General features: G+C 34.6%; 3 protein-coding genes and 1 pseudogene across 6 annotated transcripts; 3 read left to right on the top strand and 1 right to left on the bottom strand.

The window, feature by feature from the left end:
- Positions 1 to 3151: 3151 nt before the first annotated feature.
- LOC9321611 lies at positions 3152 to 5880 on the top strand (annotated as a pseudogene).
- Positions 5881 to 7603: 1723 nt separating this feature from the next.
- Positions 7604 to 10099, top strand: LOC9319467 (receptor like protein 30). Its single transcript, XM_021031111.1, has one exon. It carries the CDS (start codon positions 7604 to 7606, stop codon positions 10097 to 10099), a length of 2496 nt encoding a protein of 831 aa, XP_020886770.1.
- A 399-nt stretch (positions 10100 to 10498) lies between these two features.
- Positions 10499 to 12033, bottom strand: LOC9319466 (DNA repair protein XRCC4). The gene is made up of 5 exons (XM_002883353.2): positions 11819 to 12033; positions 11590 to 11732; positions 11354 to 11482; positions 11013 to 11135; positions 10499 to 10854 (listed from the first exon to the last, which is right to left on the bottom strand). Exons 1-5 carry the CDS (start codon positions 11958 to 11960, stop codon positions 10645 to 10647), a joined length of 747 nt encoding a protein of 248 aa, XP_002883399.1. The 5' UTR covers positions 11961 to 12033; the 3' UTR covers positions 10499 to 10644.
- A 3564-nt stretch (positions 12034 to 15597) lies between these two features.
- On the top strand, positions 15598 to 18374 carry LOC110230523 (protein WVD2-like 3). 4 transcript variants are annotated; one of them, XM_021033806.1, is made up of 7 exons: positions 15598 to 15827; positions 16683 to 17134; positions 17218 to 17291; positions 17375 to 17468; positions 17540 to 17611; positions 17725 to 17835; positions 17954 to 18374. In XM_021033806.1, the coding sequence occupies exons 1-7, from the start codon at positions 15824 to 15826 to the stop codon at positions 18164 to 18166; spliced, it is 1020 nt and encodes a 339-aa protein (XP_020889465.1). In that variant the 5' UTR covers positions 15598 to 15823; the 3' UTR covers positions 18167 to 18374. The 4 variants fall into 4 exon arrangements, with proteins under 4 accessions (XP_020889465.1, XP_020889464.1, XP_020889466.1 ...); XM_021033805.1 differs by having other exon boundaries at positions 17725 to 17847; XM_021033807.1 differs by lacking the exon at positions 15598 to 15827 and adding an exon at positions 15859 to 15958 and having other exon boundaries at positions 17725 to 17847.
- Positions 18375 to 22705: the final 4331 nt, after the last annotated feature.

Below are 22705 nucleotides of genomic sequence, written 5' to 3'. Positions count from 1 at the left end.
AACAAACAAACATAATTAAATAAAGCAAGCGACCAAACTCAATTAACCTCTAACAACTACCAGTTTCTGGAACCAAGTAGAAAAGGCCAACGATCCTTGGAGCTGGAAGAGTATACTAAGGCTAAGAGTCTTGGCTGAGAATTTTGTCAAATGCACTATTGGAAATGGTAGAAGAGCCAGTTTTTGGTTTGATAATTGGACTATCTTCGGTCCTCTTATCAAGTTTATTGGTCCCGATGGTCCAAGGAGCTTAAGGGTTCCTCTCAATGCTAAAGTCAGCGACTCTTGTAATCTAGATGGATGGACTCTCGCAAATCCTAGATCTGATGAGGCTCTGCGTCTACATACTTTCCTCACCACCATCAACTTGCCTATAGAATCTCTGGAAACTGACTCTTACGACTGGAGTATTGATGGTAAAATTGTTGATGGCTTCTCTTCTAAAGGCACCTGGTCTGTCCTTAGGCCGAGAGAAAACGCTGTGGATTGGTATAGCTCAGTTTGGTTCAAAGGTGCCACTCCAAGGCATGCCTTCAACATGTGGACTGCAAATTTAGATCGCCTGCCTACTAAAGGGAGACTTTCTCGATGGGGGATGAATATTGATAATACTTGTGGTGTTTGCTCCCTTCACCAAGAGACCAGAGATCATTTATTTTTATCTTGTGATTTTGCTTTATTTATCTGGAATGTTATGTATGAGGCTGCAGCTACCACAGATTTCTTTCACAAGATGGTCGGACCTTATCTCCTGAACTCAAACGAAGCATGACAACTCTCCGCCTACTCTCCGCAAGCTAGTGGCGCATTCTGTCATCTATGCAATCTGGAAACAGAGGAATAACCAACTGCACAATCAGACCTATATTCTGCCTTCTCGGATCTTTAAGGACATAGACCGATAGATAAAGAACTCAATCACAGCGAGAAGACTTAAGAAGCAGTTTAAAAACCTGATGGGTTTTTGGTTGCATTGACTCTGTCTTTCTGTCTTTCAAATCTAACTTCAATTGCTTTCTTGTTTTATTTTTTTGCCAAGAAACCAATGTAAAGGTTGTATAACCAAACATTTCATATATATGATATTTGCACTTTAGCAAAAAAAAATAGACTGACGATACCTTGTCAAAAAAAAAAAAATTGTCAAAAAAAAAAAAAAGACTGCGATACCTAGCTAAATGAAAGCCCACTAGAGCCCATAAATACGTAAAAGTGAAACTGTGAAAGTACTTGACAAGTGTGACTACCCTCTTTTCCTTGGGAGTCAAGGAATCAAGAGTTTTGGGTAACTGCGAGGAGACAAAAAAGAAGAAGTAAATAATTGTATTTTCGATTCTCTTGCATCTTAACCTAATAAGTCAGTTAGAACTGTTTTCCATTTTGTTTTCCTTTTATGTGTGTGTGTAGAAGTACATACTTAGGGTTGTCCTTGTTGACAGGAACAGATCTGTGAAAGAAAACGATAACAATGAGGTTGTCTTTTGGTCTTTCCGCCATGAAAGGGCTGAGAAAGAAGAAGAAGAACGTAGTAGGAGGGAGAAGAAGAAGCATCGTAAAGGCTGATTCTAGATCCACCACAACCTTTGAGAAGATCCCCTAGGAGGTGTTGATGGAGATCCTGGCGCGATTGCCGGCGAATTCGTTGATGATGTTGAAGTGTGTGTCAAAGCTCTTGTCTTCTTTAATCACCTCTCGGAATCTCCATCAACGGTGTTTTGTATTATGGTGCTTGGTGTCATGGGAAGAGATGTGTGGTCATTAGTTTTGACTTGAATTCTGAAGAGTTCAATTTGATTGAATTACCCATTAAGGCTCCCCTCGGCCGGTCGGCCTGTCCAACTAATCTCATGAACTACAGAGAAAAAGTAGCTGTCTTTGAGTATTCCCATCTCATCACTGAATATATTCTAGACCTCTGGGTGGTGGAGGCTACCGGGAAAAGTAAATGGTCGCACAAGGTTTTTGTTTTGCCTTGTCATCAGCTTAGGGAGAGCCTAGCTGTTGATAAGTTGTTGATAAAAGGTTCCAGTCGCAGCGGAGAGGTCAGGTTGTCTGGGAGAAGATTCGATAGAACTAAAATATCAGTGAATGCTATTTACGATTTGGAGAAGCATCGTATTACACAAGAAGTTGTTATAGGGCCATTATACCCTATGTTCTCTTTAAGCGGCTATTTACAGACGAATCTTTGGGATGATTTTGAGAGCCTTATGTATTTGGAAACTTGAAACTAGCTTCAGTTTTTTTTTTTAATTCTTTTTTATAATAATTAATAAGCTCACAAATTGTTAAGTGTATTGACACTACCAAATAAGCAAGTTTCATGGGTACTCAATGCCGTATGAAAAAACATTGACAAACCTCAAGACTCAACATTTTGAGGATGAAGATGGCAACATTTTCTTGATGGATCGATGAGGAAGAATCTAAAGCCTCGGATTAAGGTGAGTGTCGAGATTCTCCAGCTGCTGAACTAACATATCTGCCCGTCTAGGGAGAGAAGCTCCACCGATTCACCTCACGGGATTAAAATGTATTCGATTGCTAGAAGGATTTCCTGCATTTTAGAAAAAAGGGATTTATCCTAAAATGTCAACGGGCGATCGAGGTTCTTTATCTCTCCACTATCAAACATGGTTAAACTAATATTAACCTGTAGGCTTTACGAATGATCAGAGAGTGATATTCTATATCCGTTACTTAGACGCTTCGTCATATACTACTTAGTGGGCACTAAAAAAAAGAAGGACGAGTAGGGAAATTTTGGATTGTCGAGACTTGAGACTAATTTAAGAGTCAAAATCATTACATGAAAATGATTTAAGAGTAATGGACACAAAAAAGTTAAAATGATCCATAAATTATACAAAATATTGCTTAAAAAAACTTGCAAAAAAGTTGACCAAAAATAAAAGCACCGAAAGATGTTGTCAACCACATGACCTGAGTAATTCCAAACCCATTCCTCACGACATTACTTGTACATACATGTTTGTTTGTATCTCCTTTTGGTATTTTTTTGTGCGTTTTTTTGGCTTTTACATTTCTAAAGCTTTGGTTGGTGTGCACTAAAACTATTATCCATTATTCTCTTTCTTTGATTTAACTTTAAAATAATGTAATGGAAGACTTGCCAAGTCAAGCTCCTTACAGAGAATGTTCTTATATAAAGAATAGTGTGTAAGCAGACAGTTTCATCACTTACCAATCAACAAACAAGTTATCTTTATTTCCAAAATACAAAATTGAGAGGCGATGATTAGAAGCCAATCTTCTTGCTTTCTTGGTATTATTGTTACAATCTCTTTCTATCTTTTTTTTCTTCCCTTACCAAACACCATGGCTTCTCCAACACGGTCTTTGTGCCGCAGCGACCAAAGAGATGCTCTTTTGGAGCTAAAAAAAGAGTTCCCGGTCCATTCCAACAACAGCCGTCATGTAACAACAGTTTCGTGGAACAAGAGCGTTGATTGTTGTTCTTGGGAAGGTGTCACGTGTGATGCTACATTAGGAGAGGTGATATCACTTAATCTTGTTTCCTCTATTGCCAACACCTCTTTGAAATCTAGCAGTGGTCTTTTTAAACTCCATCATCTTCGCGAGCTAGATCTTTCATTTTGCAATCTCCAAGGGGAGATTCCTTCTTCAATTGGAAATCTTTCTCATCTCACATATCTTGATCTTTCTTTTAATCAGTTAGTAGGTGAAATTCCGGCTTCGATAGGTAACCTAAACCAACTAAGAGAAATACATCTTTCAGATAATAATCTCAGAGGTAATATTCCTACTTCATTTGCCAACTTAACCAAGCTTTCTGAATTGCACCTCAATGGAAATCAACTCACGGGTGGGGATATTGTATTAGCCAACTTAACCAGCTTGTCCATCATAGACCTCTCCTTCAATTACTTCAAATCCGCGATTTCTATTGACCTTAGTCGACTCCACAACTTAGAGCGATTTTGGGTGTATAACAGCTCATTTTTCGGACCTTTTCCCTCATTCTTGCTCACGATTCCTTCGTTAGTCGATATTATTTTAAGTGAAAACCAATTCGAGGGACCTATTGATTTTGGGAATACCTCTTCATCATCTAAGTTGACAGAGTTAGATGTTAGCTACAACAATCTTGATGGGCTAATCCCAGAATCTATATCTACATTAGTTAGTCTCGAAAATTTAGATCTTAGTCACAACAATTTCGGAGGACGAGTCCCTAGTTCTATATCAAAATTAGTCAATCTCGATCACTTAGATCTTAGCCACAACAATTTAGGAGGGCAAGTCCCTAGCTATATATCAAAATTACGCAATCTCTTATCTTTAGATCTCAGCCATAACAATTTCGGAGGACGAGTCCCTAGCTCTATATCAAAATTAGTCAACCTCAGTTCCCTTGATCTTTCCTACAACAAGTTGGAAGGGCAAGTACCTCAATGTATATGGAGATCTTCTAAGTTATATTCAGTGGACCTTTCTTATAATTCTTTCAGCAGTTTCGGCATAATTCTAGAACCCACAAAGGACCAATTAGAAGGAGACTGGGATCTTAGTTCAAATTCACTCCAAGGACCAATTCCCCAATGGATCTGCAACTTCAGATATTTTTCCTTCTTAGATTTTTCCAACAACCATCTCAATGGCTCAATTCCACAATGTTTGAAGAATTCCACTGATTTCAACATGTTAAATCTGCGAAACAACAGTCTAAGTGGATTTATGCCAGATTTATGCATCGATGGCTCACAGTTGCGATCACTTGATGTCAGCCTCAACAATTTCGTGGGGAAACTTCCAAAATCTTTGATCAACTGCGAGTGGATGGAGTTTCTAAATGTGAGAGGAAACAAGATCAAAGACACGTTTCCGTTTTGGTTGGGATCTCTACAATACCTAAAGGTTCTTGTGCTCCGATCAAATACATTCTACGGTCCAGTCTACAAGCCATCCGCCTATTTAGGCTTTCCAAGCCTGAGGATCATGGACATATCCAATAAACAACTTCGTTGGATCGTTACCACAAGACTATTTTGTCAATTGGACTGAAATGTCATTGGTATGGCGACGGCCTATGCGCACACTCGATTACAAAAGAAATCTAACTATACCAGGATCAAGCTACATGGGGGATGGTTCCAACAAGCATCAAGATTCGATTGATTTGGTATATAAAGGAGTAGACACAGATTTCGTACTAATCTTTCAAGCCTTCAAAGCCATTGATTTTTCTGGAAACCGATTCTCCGGATACATTCCTGAATCCATTGGTCTATTGAGCGAATTGCGTCTTCTCAACTTATCAGGCAACACCTTCACTGGCAATATCCCACCGTCATTGGCAAATATTACAAAGCTCGAGACGTTAGACCTATCGCGAAACAACTTGTCAGGTGAAATTCCTCGAGGTCTCGGGAAACTCTCGTTTCTCTCCAACATCAACTTCTCCCATAACCATCTAGAGGGATTGATGCCACAGAGCACACAGTTTGGAAGTCAAAATTGTTCTTCATTCGTGGGTAATCCCAGACTCTATGGGCTCGAGCAAATTTGTGGAGAAATCCATGTCCCCGTACCTACATCGCTGCAGCCCAAGGTAGCTTTGTTGGAACCGGAAGAGCCAGTGCTGAATTGGATAGCAGCTGCAATAGCATTTGGACCTGGTGTGTTTTGTGGATTAGTGATCGGACATATTTTCACTTCATACAAGCACAAGTGGCTTATTACAAAAATTTGTCGAAACAAGCCCAAAACCACCATAATAGCTTCTTAATCCCATATCTCACTGTTTGTATTTGTAACTTTTTTCTTTTGCTTTTTAAATTTTTCTATTTGTAATCTTTTCACCATTTGGTAATAAAATATGGCTCGTGTGATTGTTTATGTTTCTTAGTTATTAACATTTGGGGGCTTGAAGCTTTATTAGCAATCATGTAATCTCCAAGTTATTACATTTACTTTCAGAAGTTATACAAAATTATATTAATTTTTCACCCAAAATATGTAATCATTTCCTACCTATTCGTTTGACAAAACTTAGAATGGAATCTCTGACCTTTGCATAAGTTGCATTCTCAAACTCTGTTTTTTCGTCGCAGAGTTTTTCACCTTGCGTTAGGCATCTCTCAGCTTCACTTTTCATCTTCTCAAAAGATCTTGTCTTGTTCACAACTTCTTCCTGTGTAAAACACTTGAGTATTGAGAGATTGACATATTGTATCTTCCAAACACGAATCATATTGCCACTTCTAAGAACCATAGATCAAAGAACGTAAGGTCTAATTCATCATATTCTCTAGCAAACCATAATCTTGGATAGTGGAGAAATCTAACCATAATGTTTTGTGCATTTTCTGCTTTGTATTTTTCTGGACAGTGGATAATTTTAACCTTCCCAATACTTTTTTTTTTTTTTTTGAGTAATATGAGTTTATTGTATATTTAAGAGAACCTCGTGTTACTCGATCATTAATTTTGATTACGTTCTCACAACATGGTGGTATTCATTTCATGATATGTAAATCTCATGTATTGAGTAAAAAAACAACGGCTTCAATTGGTAACCATGATTTAGGAAAATAATGAGAAGGAATATGATATTCCTCTTTGTTCCTCAATATTTTTATCATTTACAATGAATGTTTTTTCCACATTATTCCTCTACATTCCTCACCAAAAAAGGAACACTAGAACAAAAATGTTCCTCTCCAAAATTGATTAGAAACAAAAAAAAGAACAAATATTTAAATTCGTTTTTTATTTTAAAATAAATAAAAAAATAATGTTTATCAATAATATTTGTATTTTAGTATATAATAACTTTTATATCTTCACAATATATTAACAGGAAAAATATTTTTGATAAGAATTTCATGCTAAATTATTCTTAAGACTTTATTTGAAAATTATATAAATAGTAAAATAAATTTATAAATGTTTATATTGTAAAGGAATAATATATTTTAAATTACTCTTTTAATTTTATTTTATGTTAATATTAACTATTATTATATAACATGATATATATATATATATATGAATTTAGTTCACAAAATTTTAGTTTCAAATTAAATAATTATTAAAAAAAATTAGTATTTTATTTAATATAATTTTAAAGATTTTTTTATTGTTTGGTTACCATTCATTGTAATGGTATATTTTATTCTTTGTCTGCATCTTTTCCTTTTCGTTCCGCATTGTTTGTTCCATTCCGCATTAATTTTTTTATTTATTTTATTTTTATTCTTTTAATGGTTACCAGTTGGAGCCAACAACAAATTTTTTTAGATTTCAGTGATTTTATTTACAAATATAATTCCATTACATACGACATTAAATTAAGTAATGCCTTCTTCGAGGCTTCTTCCTCCCTCTGCTCACGACATTACTTCGACATACATGTTTGTTTAAGTCTCCTTTAGTCTTCTGCTTAATTTGTCTTTTCGTTTGTACGTTTTTAAAGTTGTCGACAGAAACAATATCTTTATCGTTTTCCAATGGAAGACTTGCCAAGTCAAGCTCCTTACACAGAATTTTCTTATATAAATAGAAGTGTATATCACATACCAATTTAACAAACAAATCGTCTTTGTTTCCAAAAATTATCATGATTCGAAGCCAATCTCAATGCTTTCTTGGTATTATTATTACCATCTACTTCTTCTTTTGTCTTCTTCCGTTACCAAACACCTTTGCTTCTCCCACACAGTCTTTGTGCCGCAGCGACCAAAGAGATGCTCTTTTGGAGATACAAAAAGAGTTCCCGATCCCTTCCGTTACTTTAGGAAATCCGTGGAACAAGAGCATTGACTGTTGTTCTTGGGGTGGAGTCACGTGTGATGCTATCTTGGGAGAGGTGATATCACTAAAACTCTATTACCTTAGTACTGCTAGCACCTCTTTGAAATCTAGTAGTGGTCTTTTTAAACTGAAACATCTTACTCACCTAGACCTTTCAGATTGCAATCTCCAAGGGGAGATTCCTTCTTCAATTGAAAATCTTTCCCATCTCGCACATCTTGATCTTTCTAGTAATCACTTAGTAGGTGAAGTTCCCGCTTCAATCGGTAACCTAAACCAACTAGAATACATAGATCTTAGGGGAAATCAACTCATAGGTAATATTCCTACTTCATTTGCAAACTTAACCAAGCTTTCTCTATTGGACCTCCACAAAAATCAATTCACGGGTGGGGATATAGTATTAGCCAACTTAACCAGCTTAGCCATTATAGACCTCTCCTCCAATCACTTCAAATCCTTCTTTTCCGCTGACCTAAGTGGACTCCACAACCTGGAGCAAATCTTTGGGGGTGAAAACTCTTTTGTCGGACCTTTTCCCTCATCTTTGCTCATTATTTCTTCTTTAGTCCATATTAGTTTAGGGGGAAACCAATTCGAGGGACCTATTGATTTTGGGAATACATCTTCATCATCTAGGCTTGAAGTTTTAAATGTTGGCTACAACAAGTTTGATGGGCTAAATCCAGAATCTATGTCAAAATTAGTCAATCTAAAAGCTTTAAATCTTGATGGGAACCATTTTGGAGGACGAGTCCCTAGATCTATATGGAAATTAGTCAATCTCGAACGTTTAAGTCTTAGCCAAAACAATTTCGGAGGACGAGTCCCTAGATCTATATCTAAGTTAGTCAATCTTGAAGATTTAGATCTTAGCCACAACAATTTCGAAGAACTATTCCCTAGATCTATATCTAAGTTAGCCAACCTCACTTCCCTTGATATTTCCTACAACAAGTTGGAAGGTCAAGTACCTTATTTAATATGGAGACCTTCTAAGTTGCAATCTGTGGATCTTTCTCATAATTCGTTCAACAACTTAGGCAAATCTGTGGAAGTTGTCAATGGGGCAAAGTTAGGTGGGTTGAATCTTGGTTCAAATTCACTCCAAGGACCAATTCCCCAATGGATCTGCAACTTCAGATTTGTTTTCTTCTTAGATTTGTCCGACAACCGTTTCACTGGCTCAATTCCACAATGTTTGAAGAATTCCACTGATTTTAATACGTTAAATCTGCGAAACAACAGTCTAAGTGGATTTCTGCCAGAGTTGTGCATGGATAGCACTATGTTACGATCACTTGATGTCAGCTACAACAATTTGGTGGGGAAGCTTCCAAAATCTTTGATGAATTGCCAGGATATGGAATTTCTGAATGTGAGAGGAAACAAGATCAAGGACACGTTTCCATTTTGGTTGGGCTCTCGGGAATCACTAATGGTTCTTGTGCTACGATCAAATGCATTCTATGGTCCAGTCTATAACTCCTCTGCCTATTTGGGGTTTCCACGCCTGAGTATCATTGACATATCCAATAATGATTTCGTTGGATCATTACCACAAGACTATTTTGCCAATTGGACTGAAATGTCAACGGTGTGGGATATCAATCGACTGAACTACGCAAGAAACACTTCCTCAAGAACGATACAATATGGGGGACTTCAAACTATCCAAAGGTCGAACTACGTGGGGGATAATTTCAATTTGCATGCAGATTCGATTGATTTGGCGTACAAAGGAGTAGACACAGATTTTAATCGGATCTTTCGAGGCTTCAAAGTCATTGATTTTTCGGGAAACCGATTCTCCGGACATATCCCTGAATCCATTGGTCTTTTGAGCGAATTGCGTCTTCTCAACTTGTCCGGCAATGCATTCACAGGCAACATCCCTCCATCCTTGGCAAATATCACAACCCTCGAGACATTAGACCTATCGCGAAATAACTTGTCAGGTGAAATTCCTCAAAGTCTCGGGAAACTCTCGTTTCTGTCCAACATCAACTTCTCCCACAATCATCTACAAGGATTTGTGCCACGGAGCACACAGTTTGGAAGTCAAAATTGTTCTTCATTCGCGGGTAATCCTGGACTCTATGGCCTCGACGAAATTTGTGGAGAAAGCCATCATGTTCCTGTTCCTACATCTCAGCAACATGATGAGTCTTCGTCAGAACCAGAAGAGCCAGTGCTGAACTGGATAGCAGCTGCAATAGCGTTTGGACCTGGTGTGTTTTGTGGATTAGTGATCGGACACATCTTCACTTCATACAAACACTTGTGGTTTATAGCTCGTTAAGCTCAACGGTTTCGTCAAGTTTGTACTCACGTAACTAGTTGGTCAAGTGTTTGTTATTTCTAATTTTCTATTTTGTGGTTTTTAATAAACATTGTTGTTTAACCAAAAAAAAAAGTAAAAGATTTGAACGTTGTTCAGGTTATCGGAAGGAAAACTCACCGAAAATATTGGTCGACACCGTTGACCGGTAAAGAGGAATAGATTTGAACGTTGGTCAAGCTCTTTTGGTTAAGAAGCTTGAATCATGTTAGAACCCATGGAAATGTGTTCTATATCCCAAGAGAAGACTAAAAAAGGTGTCGGCCATCAAGTATTGGTGATCAAAAGGGCCTTGAAATTTCACATTGGAGTTTTAAATTACTATTGAGAAAGTTGAGGCTTGAAGCTTTATAGAAATCATTTCATCTCCAATTCTATTGCATTTACTTTCACAAGCAATACAGATTCTAGCGATTTCAACAAAAATGTTTCTCTTTTTCTAGCTATGAGATTCACAAAACATTGAATGGAAACTCTGACCTGAAATCTCAAGGCAGGGGAATCTTTTAGCTGCGTACAGCTCTCTTTCGGCCACGGGCTTTGCTGCTTGATGCCTTCTTTGAGGCTTCTTCCTCGCTCTGCTCATTGTCACTTCTTCCACTGTCAAAGCTTTCAGTTTTGTCTGTCGATTCTTCCTCCTCAACTGCTCTCACTGAATCTCCTTTGTCCCTTAGTGCTCTCAGTTTTGCCTTCTTTGCATTTAACACAGAAAGGAACTGCATTGACAAATAAAGGAATAACATGAATACTAAACACGACAATATTGTTTCACAAAGACTACTCATCCCTAATAATGAAGCAATTAAAGATATTAGAAAAGCCAACGATTCTAATCTAAACAAGAAAGAAGGTGTTAGATATAAATAATACATGCCTTTGCATAAGTTGCATTCTCAAACTCTGTTTTTTCTTCGCAGAGTTTTTCACCTTGTGCGAGACATCTCTCAGCTTCACATTTCATCTTCTCAAAAGATCTCGTCTTGTTCACAACTTCTTCCTGTGTAAACACTTAAGTATTGAGATATTGACATATCTTCCAAACAAGAATCAAATTGCCAATCCTAACAAAGCTTAGATCAAAGAACTTAAGGTCTAATTCATCATATTCACTAGCAAAAACATAATCTGATAAAAACCTTATCCTTTTTCATCCTCAAAGGCTCAAACATCACAAGAAATCCTCAAAACTCAGAACATAGAGTGTAAGAGTCATACACTTAGCCTTATATTAGCCTCCAAAAGAAAATCCAAGATCCCAACAGTGATCTTCTTACTATCATGTGATGGCTTACACTTCCACCTCCACTCAAGTTTAGTCCCTTCCTTCTCAAACGTCCAAGAGAGCTTTAACCAAAACACAACCAAAGAGACAACAACAACATCCAAAAATCTCAAGCTTACTCAAACATTAAGATCCACTCTAACTTCAGAGAACATTTTCATGAACTAACCCGTTTAGATCCCTCAAGAGCATCAGAGAATCCATAGACCGAATTTGGCTGTTGAAACCCTAAGTAACGTTCAGCGAGCTCTAAATACTCCGATACTGGCTGATCCCATTGTGCTGCTCTCTCCGCCACTTCCTCCTCCGTCGCTTCAATTTCGATCAAAACCAAAATAATTTCAAATTCGAAAAACCCTAGAGGCTTAGCGTAGTTTGAATTTAGGGGTTTTGTTTACCATTGCAAATCCAAGAGGAGGAGCCATCGGTGACGGAGATATCGAAATGAGAGTTATGCCAAGTTCCTTTGACGAAAATTGGATCGGCGCCGGAGATTTCGAGACGGAGACATGTGTGTTTCGTTTTCTCCGATTCAACCATTGTTTTCAAATCAAAGTCGCCGACGAAGATTTTGAGTCAACTCCGATCATAATGTGAAATTTGTTTTGCTTACGTGGATGCTGAGTCAGCTTCGGTGTTAAAACTTTTACACTTTTTAAGTTTTTACATTCCGGTAAATTTTTTGATATGAAACATCCCAGTAAAATTTACTAATAAACTCCCATTACATAACGACAATAAGTAATGATTAATTAATTAATTACTGTTTTCAATCAGTACTTGTATCGTTTACTTTTAACCATGGTAAACAAAAACATCATCAAATTGAAGAATATTAGAATTAGTTTTGCAAATTTTTGTATTTTATAAATATGTCCCTTTCCTAACATCCTCATATCCTCTCTTTTATCATCAGAAAAAAAATTATATCCTCTTTAAAGTGTAATGTTTTATGCTGTTAAAATAAGAAAAATTAGTGAGATAGCACTTTCGTTTTTAATAATCTCTTTTGTTATTTAAGTAGGTGAAGCACTTTTTATTTATCTATAAACAAAATAGTTTACTAAAAAATTGGATAAAAATAGTTTTAATATTCGCAGTTTATCATCCAAGAATGGTTCTGAATTATAATGTGTTATAGAAAATTTACGAAAGTTTTTAGAAACTTACAAAAAAAAAAAAACTTAAAACTCGATGTCTATATTGCATAGACTACACATTGATCCTAGAGATTTTTAACCAAAAAACATAGAACGTTGAAGCTTTTTAAAATATATTTATCAAATTTATGTAAACATTGCGTTATTATAGGCATGTTGTATTTAGGTTTCTACTACGTATTATTATTAATGATGTCACAAAATCTTAATTGACAAATGTCTTTGTTATAGTCGCTAAAGACTTGCAGATGATTTTGGTTTGTAGAATATTTTGCAAGAAAATCATGTTTCATTTGTGCTCGGAAATTTGTTAAAAGATTCGCTGTTGTGATCATTTTTAACACACGGATGAAAGAAATATCAATTCTACAAAAACAAATATTAAAAAACGTCAAACCCTATTTGTTAATTCACTTAAGCTAACTACAATGTCTATATACATCTCCCAAAATATAAAATAATATCATATATTTGTGAAATTATTATTGTTTTTCTGTAACCATCTTTGGAGAATTATTATTATGGTTTGGCTATAGACAAATGGGACCGACCCACTTATTTGTTGGATAGTCTTTCTTTTACTCCACTCACCGCATAGTCTCTAATCTATCACACACAGCTCAATCATCCCACGTCTTCTTCTCCAAATTTCTCTATTTTAACCTTGAACCTATCACTGATTCGATTTTGACCCTTACTTATAACAAGGGCATATCAGGAATATGTAACATAAGAGATATTAAACAAGGATGGTGCAAAGTATATTTCAATAAGAGTTTAGGTGTGGGATAATCAAAATCAATGAGCAATAAATAAGATTGGATGCCAATAAGGATGTTATGTCTTTTCTATTATCACTTTATTTTTGATATTTGTTTAATTCATTGATTCCTTGCTAAGTCCACGAAATCACGTTTCTAAACCAATAAAAATCATTTATGTTGAAATGTTTTTAGTTTATTGTTTGGTTAACTGATGATTGTTGAACTGTTGTAATTCTTTTTTTTTTTTTTGGTAATGATTGTAGACGGTAGATTGTAAATTTTAATATATTTTTTGTGTACATAAACAAAATATAACAGATGTATTTTGACTACTTGCACAAAGATACTATAGGTGTAGCCAAATTTAAGTTTGGAGTTTGGAAATAATAGTTTGATATCTTGTCCCCTTGTGCTATCATAATGATTGTCTGATTATATTCAATATAGTTCACAGTTCACACATAAACATATATATAAAGAAGTTTTGCATAATTGCCGGAAAAAACTTGCCCCACACTAGCCTGAAAGCTATTAAAATATTACGATTAGAAACCAATTTGTAGTTTAGTGAGTTTGTTATCCTGATGTTGGTGAAGACTTAAGAGATTATAAATCAATTTTTACAAAGTACACATTTTACCTCTCAAAATTCAAATGATTTAAGTAGTCTAGTGACGCTACTTTCATCTTAAAAGATTTGTTTACGAGCAAAAGATAAGTTTAAATTAGAGTATATGTATGCATGTATTAATGTAAAAAAAAGATTTGTTTAATATTTATGCATTTTTATTCTCAAAATAAGAAATATATATTATGCATTGAATACAAATATTTTAGGGTTTGATTTAATAAATAGAAAACCAAATTATGATGAATTAGTGATAGAATTGGGAAAAAAAAATGAATTAGTGATAGAAATATTTACGCCAAAGTTGGGAGATCAAGATACGTTTTTTTTTTTTACAATTTCATTAATTGTTGACCATTTTTTAAATAATAAGAGCAGTTAATATATAAATATCCAAATTTCATATATTTCGGAAATTGGTGTAATCTTTCGTTCGTGATCTCTCGATTGTAAAAGAAAATAGTCATCGAAAAAATTAAAAAATAACTAATCAAAAATAACTGATATGTTTTTGGAACAAAAAAAGGAGTTTGCTAATCAAAATAGTTGAACAATCATTGGAAGACAACAACAAGTATGCTATTTCTTGTTTTATTAACCAACCCAACATATAATTGATATTTTCATTGACTTTCCAAATAAATATCAAACTTCCGTTGATCTGACCATATTAGGTACGACGTTAAGTGGGTTAATAAATCCTCAACTCATGACAAAACGAAATAAATATCAAACTTATGTTGACTTTCCAAATAAATATCAAACTTCCGTTGACCTGGCCATATTAGGTATGACGTTAAGTGGGTTAATAGATCTCGTTAACGGAGGTAATTTTCTGTTAACATATATGTTAATTGATAACGATATTGTTTCATATAACAACAAAACGACGTCGTTTTGTCGTAACGATTGAATTAAATCCCTAAAGACAATCTTAGATCCCCAAATCGAGCAAAATCCCTAACCCTAAATAGAGTATGATTTGAAACTCGGGATTTTATTGAACAGTTACGACAAAACAACGTCGTTTTATGTTTAGAAGGAATACTTGTTAGTGTTTTGATCAACAAACGAACTCTGTTTTAACAGAGTATGAAGAACAAAACCAAAATGAAAAATAGAGTATGAAGAAACTTGATCTTTATTGATAAGATAAAATGTATCACACACAATGATGTTATTGAGTTTGACTCGATCTACTTATACAACACAAAACAACGTGTACGTACATGTGTTAATCGAAAAGACACAACTTTACGAACAGACACAATTATACGTACGTACATTCGTGACTCTTACGTAAATAACTAATTTATATGAATACGAATTTAGGTTATATGACTTAGATGAGATTTGATTATAGTTCAACAATACTGTCATTTTTAATTAGCGGGTCTGTTAACAGAGAATTAATCCCGTTAACATTGTCTGTTAACTCACTTAACGTCATGCTTAATATGGCCAAGTCAATGAAAGTTTGGTGTTTATTTGGAAAGTCAACATAAGTTTAATATTTATTTGGAAAGTCAACATAAGTTTGATATTTATTTCGTTTCGTCGTGAATTGAGGATTTAAATCAACGTTTTGAATAAGTTGGGGATTTTAACGACATTTTTCCCAAAAATTATTATCCAGTAACAAATGTTTATTAGTGGAGCACTAATAAGAGACGGTGTCAAGTAACGGCGTTAGCACCGACGAGGAAGGAGATGGTATAAAACACACACACCAACATAAATGACAATAGTATCATCATTCTCATTACAACACAACACAACACAACACACAGAAGAGAGAGAGACCAAAAAAAAGAAAAGGAGCGGTTACTTCTCTCGTCTGTCACAAGAAAAATGGGTAAGCAAATTCTAATCTTCTACTTCGATATCCTCTATGTTTGATCACCTTTTTGCTTCTTCGAAAACTTGTTTGAGATTTCAACGTCTTGTTGATTGCGATTGATGATCATAGTTCGTAGTTCATAGTAGGTGAGATATATTGAGCTGCATGTTCATTTTTGTTTAAATGCAAGAAGCATATGTTGTTGAACAACTAAAATTTAAGTTTCTTATTGTTAAATTTGTTTATCATGTTCTTTGTTTTGCTTAATCAAAGTTTAATAGTGTATATTAAGGAAAATATTAACAAAGAAGGTCTTAAAGTTTTATGTTGGTCCAAAGCCATGATGATATATGCGTTAAACAAAGTGTCTTTTCTTCGTTGATTCTTGACTATGCAAAAAAGATTTTACTTTTGGTTTTTGTCTAATGCAAAAAGATTTGGTCGTGTGTACAGTTTTATTTATCTTTCTGGAGAAATTGATAGTTGATTATTATTATATTTGTAACGTTTGATTATGCTTAGAATACTATATTATTTTCCTTTAAACAAGCTGTTTTTGTCTTTGATGTCCCTACATTTGGTTAGCCTAATGCTTTTAAGATAATAATTTAGATGGTTAGTTGAATTCTTGGTCATCATTTGTAACTAAGTATACTTTTGATATTATACTAATATGGTTGAGTTTTCTTGTCTGTGATTATAAGGAGGTATAGTATAGTTTCTCTTGTTGAGTATACCAAATATATCATTATATTGAATTGTGTCGTAAACTCGCTTGCAAAGTAAGTTTGTCTTGATTTCACATAGATTTTGTGTATTATGATCAATATTAGACTTTCTTTTTTACTTTGGTGATTTTTGTTGTGACAGATATCTGTATGGACAAGGAGCCAGATGGTGTGGTGGTCTATGCGAACGGTGATTCGTGTAATCCAAATCAAGAAAATGTTTCTGAGCCTCTCTTAGATTCTGTATCACGCAATGATGCTAATGTACATACAGAGCTTCGATATGGAGAAGAGACCATCGAAGTAAATGAATATGATGTTAAAGAGTGTACTAGTGAGATCCCTGCTGGTAAGCCGATAAGAGATGATTTTGAGTCCAAGGATGTCACTAAGTCAAGTTTACCTGCAAAGCATGCTTCAAAATCAGGTCGGGGGAGTAACAAAACAAGGAACAGTACCGTTCCACAACCGTTTTCTTTAGCGACTGAGAAGCGTGCTTCATCTACACGTTCGTTTACGAGTGAATCACTCGAATCAGCTGGGTTGAAAAAGTTTCCGGATGGGCATAGTAAAGTACAAAATAAGGCCATAAAGGTTAGGATTTATGTGTTTATAGCAAATATATACTCTCTTTAATCATAAATGCGTTGTCTAATCATAGCGCCTTGCGACTATAGATTCCTAGGAAACCTTTGCAGCCAAAAAACAAGAAGCTTTCAGATGAGGAAGATACTTGCTCTGTTGCTTCTTAGTATGTTTCCTTCTAATCAAAATTTATTTCTTTGTAACTAACAAATTTCTACCCATTTATCAAATCTTGAATTTTGTTGACAGTGCCACGTCGGATGCAAAGTCTACTAAATCAAGAACTGTTATCACCGCAGCTCCTTCGTTTCGATCCACTGAGCGTGCAGAGAAGCGGAAGGAGGTGACATTTCTTTTCCTTTTGTTAGTAAATGATACATTTTGCATTGGCTTTAACTGATTGATGTTCTTCAGTTCTATACAAAACTGGAGGAGAAACACCAAGCCATGGAGGCCGAGAAAACGCAGAGCGAAGCAAGGAACAAGGTACAATGCTTTTGTCCTTTATGCTATATTTTTATAAGAAACCATACATATTTTGAATGTTTCTGACATATTCCTTTCCCTCTATTTGTATGCGTGGAACTCAAAATCTAAAGGAAGAAACCGAAGCAGCCTTAAGGAAATTACGAAAAAGTTTGAGGTTCAAAGCAAACCCAATGCCAAAATTTTATCATGAAGGGCCTCCCCCAAAGGTTGAACTTAAGAAGGTAACACACAAGGTTGTCTACAACATTCACAAAAAGAAAAATTACCCGTAAACTTTTAAAACCCGCTTCGAGTTGTTAATGTTGCATCATGCTTATCTATAATGGTGTACATAAACAGGCTCCTCCAACTCGAGCAAAGTCGCCAAAACTAGGGCGGAGGAACACAAAAGAAGGAAACAGAGCAACAGGAGCTTCGAGGCAGCATGAAACTCGAAAGACTCTAGTGATCTCTAAAGAAGACCATGATGATGAAACCACACAAAATGCTGACCAGATAAACCATAAAGAAGTGAACCAAAATTTGGCACCGGAGACCGCTTTTGCCTGCTAAAGTCTTTTTGGTCACAACAAACTGAGAGTTATGTTTCCATTGTAAGAATGTGTGGGATGTTTGTGTTTTTAACTTATGATTTGAAGTGTAAATGTGTGTAATTTAATGTTGTTTATGTCGTGTTTATGAATGTGTACACATAGAAACAAGAATCTTACTGTTGTGCTTTGCTTGTTTATAAGTTATAACGAATCTTTGTTCATAATAATTTTTAAACTCGAGAGCCTTGCTTAAACTTTTGAGGACCATAGGCGGTTTAAAATATTTCTGGCTCTTTTCATTATTTAAAAATACCACACGGTAGAATATTATAAAATGAAACCAAATGAAAAAAAATAACACACTAATGGATGGGGTCCAAGAGGCAAGAACATTGCCTTATTTATACAAAGATTTTGTCACTATATTTTCAAAAAGGAGGTTGTTTGATCAAAGCTGTCATTATTGGTAAGAAGTTGGTGGGTCAAATGAACTGGTTATTCCTTAATCATTTTATTAGTTGTTTGATTATATTATCAATATGTTGCAACTTGCTCTAACTTTCGCAAACTATATCAAACTTTAAAAATGCGAAAAAGAAAAGATTTAGTTGACAAGAAAAAAAAAGATTTAGTTGTTGTCGGTTTGTCCAAATAAAGAAACGTCATAGTCGAGTTTTGTCTTTTAACAGGGTCGAGTAAAATCGACGAATTCTTATGGGGCCAATGGTCAGTTTCTCGGACAATCGAGATTTCGTAATGGAGTGGGCCTAATATTAATGGGCCTAAATGGCCCGTAGAATAATATGTGGCGCAAGGTTAGTGGCTTGAGGTTCTGAAAGATCTCGAAGAATCTATCCAATTTCCAACACCAGACAAAAATCTTGTACTGCAGTCACAGATCAAAGTCACTGTCCAAAAGTCCACGTGTTTCTCGAGTTCACATCAACTTTTCTCCTACATAGCTGCACGTGAACCTCACTCTCTCTTTTGTTTCTGCTTATTAAATAATTTCTATGAAACTTTGTTTAATTACTTTTTTTTTTTTTGTGGGTGAAATGTCTACACTATGAAGTGAATGAATTAGAAAGAAGAAGTAAGGAAATGAGACGACTTTTTCTTGAACTATATCATTAGTTTATGTAAACGTCCATATGTGATATGTAATAACTATTAATAGCTGTGATTAGAATAGTAGTTATGGATTATGGATTTCTTCCCAAGTTAAAACTTCTCTAACTGTTTACATAAAAAGAGAATATAAAAACAAAATGATTGGCTATTACACGATGATCATTACTTTATAATCTATTTATATTTGGTAAGATGAAAACTTTTGTTAGATAATTTGGTTGGTTTGTTAGAGTTTGATGTCCTACCTTAGTTTTTTTTGTCATCTCATTTAACTAATAAAAGCATGGAGGAATACATGTTAAAATTATATAAGTAGACAAAAAAATAAATATTGGGATAATATCCATAAATATTGGGTTAATTTAATCTAAATACCCATATAAATGAAAAATTAAGAATATATACGTGCTTTTTGTATAATTAGATCTCTCTCATCAACTTGTATAAGTTGGACAAAAATATCCTTCCGCATGTAAGAAATTGTTTAACGATATAATAAAATAGTTATCGACGAGATAAACATTTCAAATGATTTCGATAATTGCAGTTTTGGATAGTTAATTATTTTGTTAGCATTATATATATATTATTCGTTTAATATGCTAAATAATTTGCTAACACGATAATGTTACACATAATGTGTTAAATGAATATTTATCGATTTAAAATTAAGAATCAATGTTTTTTTTTTGTGTATCTATCAGTTCAATAAAAAAGGATTAGTCTTTCTCTTACATGATTAACATGATAAGTCATATTATATCGCGATAATTTTACAAGTTACGTGGTAAACTACCATTTATCGTGTTACAACATTTATTATATGATTATATAAGCTAACTTATGTATTACCCTGTTTATCTATTTTAATAATTTGATCATTTCCGCTAACTTATACATTAGCATATTTATTTATCATGATAATATAATTGTTATGTTTAAAATATGTTAATATTTTATATACGTTGCTAATTAAATTGTTATCCGTACTATACAATCGAATCCAGAAAAATGTGACAATGGTCTTTGTCGTCGACAATGCTCATTCATCTATCTGGATCGATTAACCTCATCAAAACTCCAATTGGCAAATTCCTCATTCCATAATTCTGCCAAGGTCTTGAACTTTGTAGCTCAATCCATTCAATCCACTATGAAATTCTTTAGCAGCCATACTTTCTCCGATGCTATTTTAATTATGACCACCGCTTGTAAAATTATTATTGTCGGTAACATCATCACCCATCACCACTGGTAAAATTATAATCGTCATGTGATAAATCATTATGTATTGTGTTAACTTATTTATTATATGGTTGGTATCAACTAACATAAACATTAACATATGTATTTATCATGATAAAGAAGCTGTGATAAAAACTAAAGAAATAATATAAGAAAAGATGAAAAAAACGAAAAAGTGAGAACAATTAATAAGACAAGGGTTAAATGGTCCAAATCAAGTGAACAGAGTGTTTGAAATAGTAGTAGGAGAGAGAACTAATTATGAAGTTTTCTATGTATAGATAATGATAATATCCATAAATATTCGTGAAAACAAAACCTAAAATAGGAAGAACAAAGTGTAAATGATATAGCATTCAATTTTCTCCATAACAATTCCTCAATAATTCAGCTAGTTCTTGTTACCATTTAAGGACTAAACTTCAAAGAAAGGGTAAAACTAAACAAAAACAGAACATGTACTCTCCCCGCCCGGACAGTACATGGCCTGCCTCATCTGGCTGCAATCGGCGTCAAGAAATAGACATGTCAGCCTTATCCTCAAGCTCATCCACCAAGCTGTAACGTACCTCATTTGGCGGGAACGAAACCTTCGAATCCATGCCTCTTCTCCTAGACACGCTCCATTGATCATCAAGGAGATTAAACTACTCCTTAGAGCGCGTCTCGATCCTCTCTCAAGGGCTCAGATCTGTATTCCGCCACAGTTAACCCTGATGGCGACTTGGTTTTCTCTTTTCCAGTGATGGTTTTTGTCATGTTGCTTTGTATCTGTGTTTTTGGCAGGTGCTGTTTCAGGAGATGGTTTGTTTCCTCCTGCTAGGCCTGAGGTCTTTCATCCCTTTGGACTTTGTATGTTTCTTTTATTAATGGAATTAACAGTTAAAAAAAAAAAAAAAAAAGAAAAAAAAAGAACAAGGTTCAATACATAACAATGAAACAAAAAGCGAGATCTCTTCGGTACACGACCTGACCAAACCACTCCCAAACTCCAAGACGAGCAAAGTCAAACGAAGTCAAACGAGCAAAGTCAAACACAAAGGACATGACAATACGGCCCGCAATGTAGCTAACGAAACCTCCTATAGCGATTAGCGAAGCTAGTGTATCTTTCAAATAAAATGAACCTTAATTTCTATTTTGATAGGAAAGAAAGCGAGACATATTTCAATTTCCTCAAATCCTTTGGAAGCAATGTAGTTTGATGCCTTCTTTCTTCACCCATGTATTTTTTTTGTTTTAAATTTTTTACATTCTAATTTTGTCTTGATTACTAGATTACATTTTAATGTTTTTTTTTTGTTGGTAAAAGTACATTTTAATGTTGTCATTCATTCTCATTTTGATTTATTTTCAATTTTCATGTATAATATTTGTTCCCCTTGGCTACACTTTTCAAATTTATTCATAGATTTGTAACTCTTTCCTACAAATTTGTTTTTCTTTGCAACTTATTTAAATTTGTTGGAGATAAATTTTCAGTTGATAACCGATGAAATATCAAAAAAAAAAATTACAGATGCACCACATTATTAAGAAAATAAATTTGAATGCAACACGTCAATCTAAAAATTTAATATATCATAGACGGTTAGAGCATGATTATTGGTGGATCTAAAATTAGGAGTCCAAACCATATTTATATTGTAAATAATCCAAAATTTAAAATTTAGACACTTGTAGAATTTTTTAGTTTTAACATTGTCCAATGGTGGATCCATTATTGAGGATCTAAAAATACAAAAATTTTGAAAAAATGTGTAAAAGTGTTTGGGATACACTGACTCTCAAAACTTGACACACACTCTATAATCTTAAAACTCACACATTCACAAAACTTGACACACAAACTCAAGTGAATCTTCACAAGACCATGGCCTATAATGCAAGAACCACAATTTATCATCAGCTGCTACCTTTAAAATGAAACAAGAACCACAAGCTGACGGTATCTCTCTCGTTGAAGCCTTTGGCAAAAAACTTTGCAAGAATCACCGAGAGAGTAGTGTGTGGTGCAGGAAGCTGTTGTTCTGCAATCTCCCTGAAAGCTGCTGCACTATCCTTCCTTCCAGTTTCTAGAGGATAAAATGGAGCACCAGCCTGATAGTTTCAAAGACATGATTAAGCGTTGCAGTCTGCAACAAACCACAAGAGCCCTGCAATTAAGAGAAAGTTATGCCAT

Source organism: Arabidopsis lyrata, assembly GCF_000004255.2.
Source record: "Arabidopsis lyrata subsp. lyrata unplaced genomic scaffold ARALYscaffold_3, whole genome shotgun sequence".
Classification (NCBI taxonomy): Eukaryota; Viridiplantae; Streptophyta; class Magnoliopsida; order Brassicales; family Brassicaceae; genus Arabidopsis; species Arabidopsis lyrata.
Note: the sequence above shows the minus strand (reverse complement) of the source record. Positions and strands in the feature narration are given on the sequence as shown.

Excerpts from the sequence above, each read along its gene's own strand:
- LOC9319467 (XM_021031111.1), top strand. The coding sequence starts at position 7,604 with ATGATTCGAAGCCAATCTCAATGCTTTCTTGGTATTATTATTACCATC.
- LOC9319466 (XM_002883353.2), bottom strand. The coding sequence starts at position 11,960 with ATGGTTGAATCGGAGAAAACGAAACACACATGTCTCCGTCTCGAAATC. Across the intron at positions 11,733-11,818 it reads CTCCTCTTGGATTTGCAATG|CGACGGAGGAGGAAGTGGCG; the intron begins GTAAACAAAACC and ends TCGAAATTGAAG. Across the intron at positions 10,855-11,012 it reads AGAATGCAACTTATGCAAAG|TTCCTTTCTGTGTTAAATGC; the intron begins GCATGTATTATT and ends TTGTCAATGCAG.
- LOC110230523 (XM_021033805.1), top strand. Across the intron at positions 17,135-17,217 it reads TACAAAATAAGGCCATAAAG|ATTCCTAGGAAACCTTTGCA; the intron begins GTTAGGATTTAT and ends TTGCGACTATAG. Across the intron at positions 17,292-17,374 it reads ACTTGCTCTGTTGCTTCTTA|TGCCACGTCGGATGCAAAGT; the intron begins GTATGTTTCCTT and ends TTTTGTTGACAG.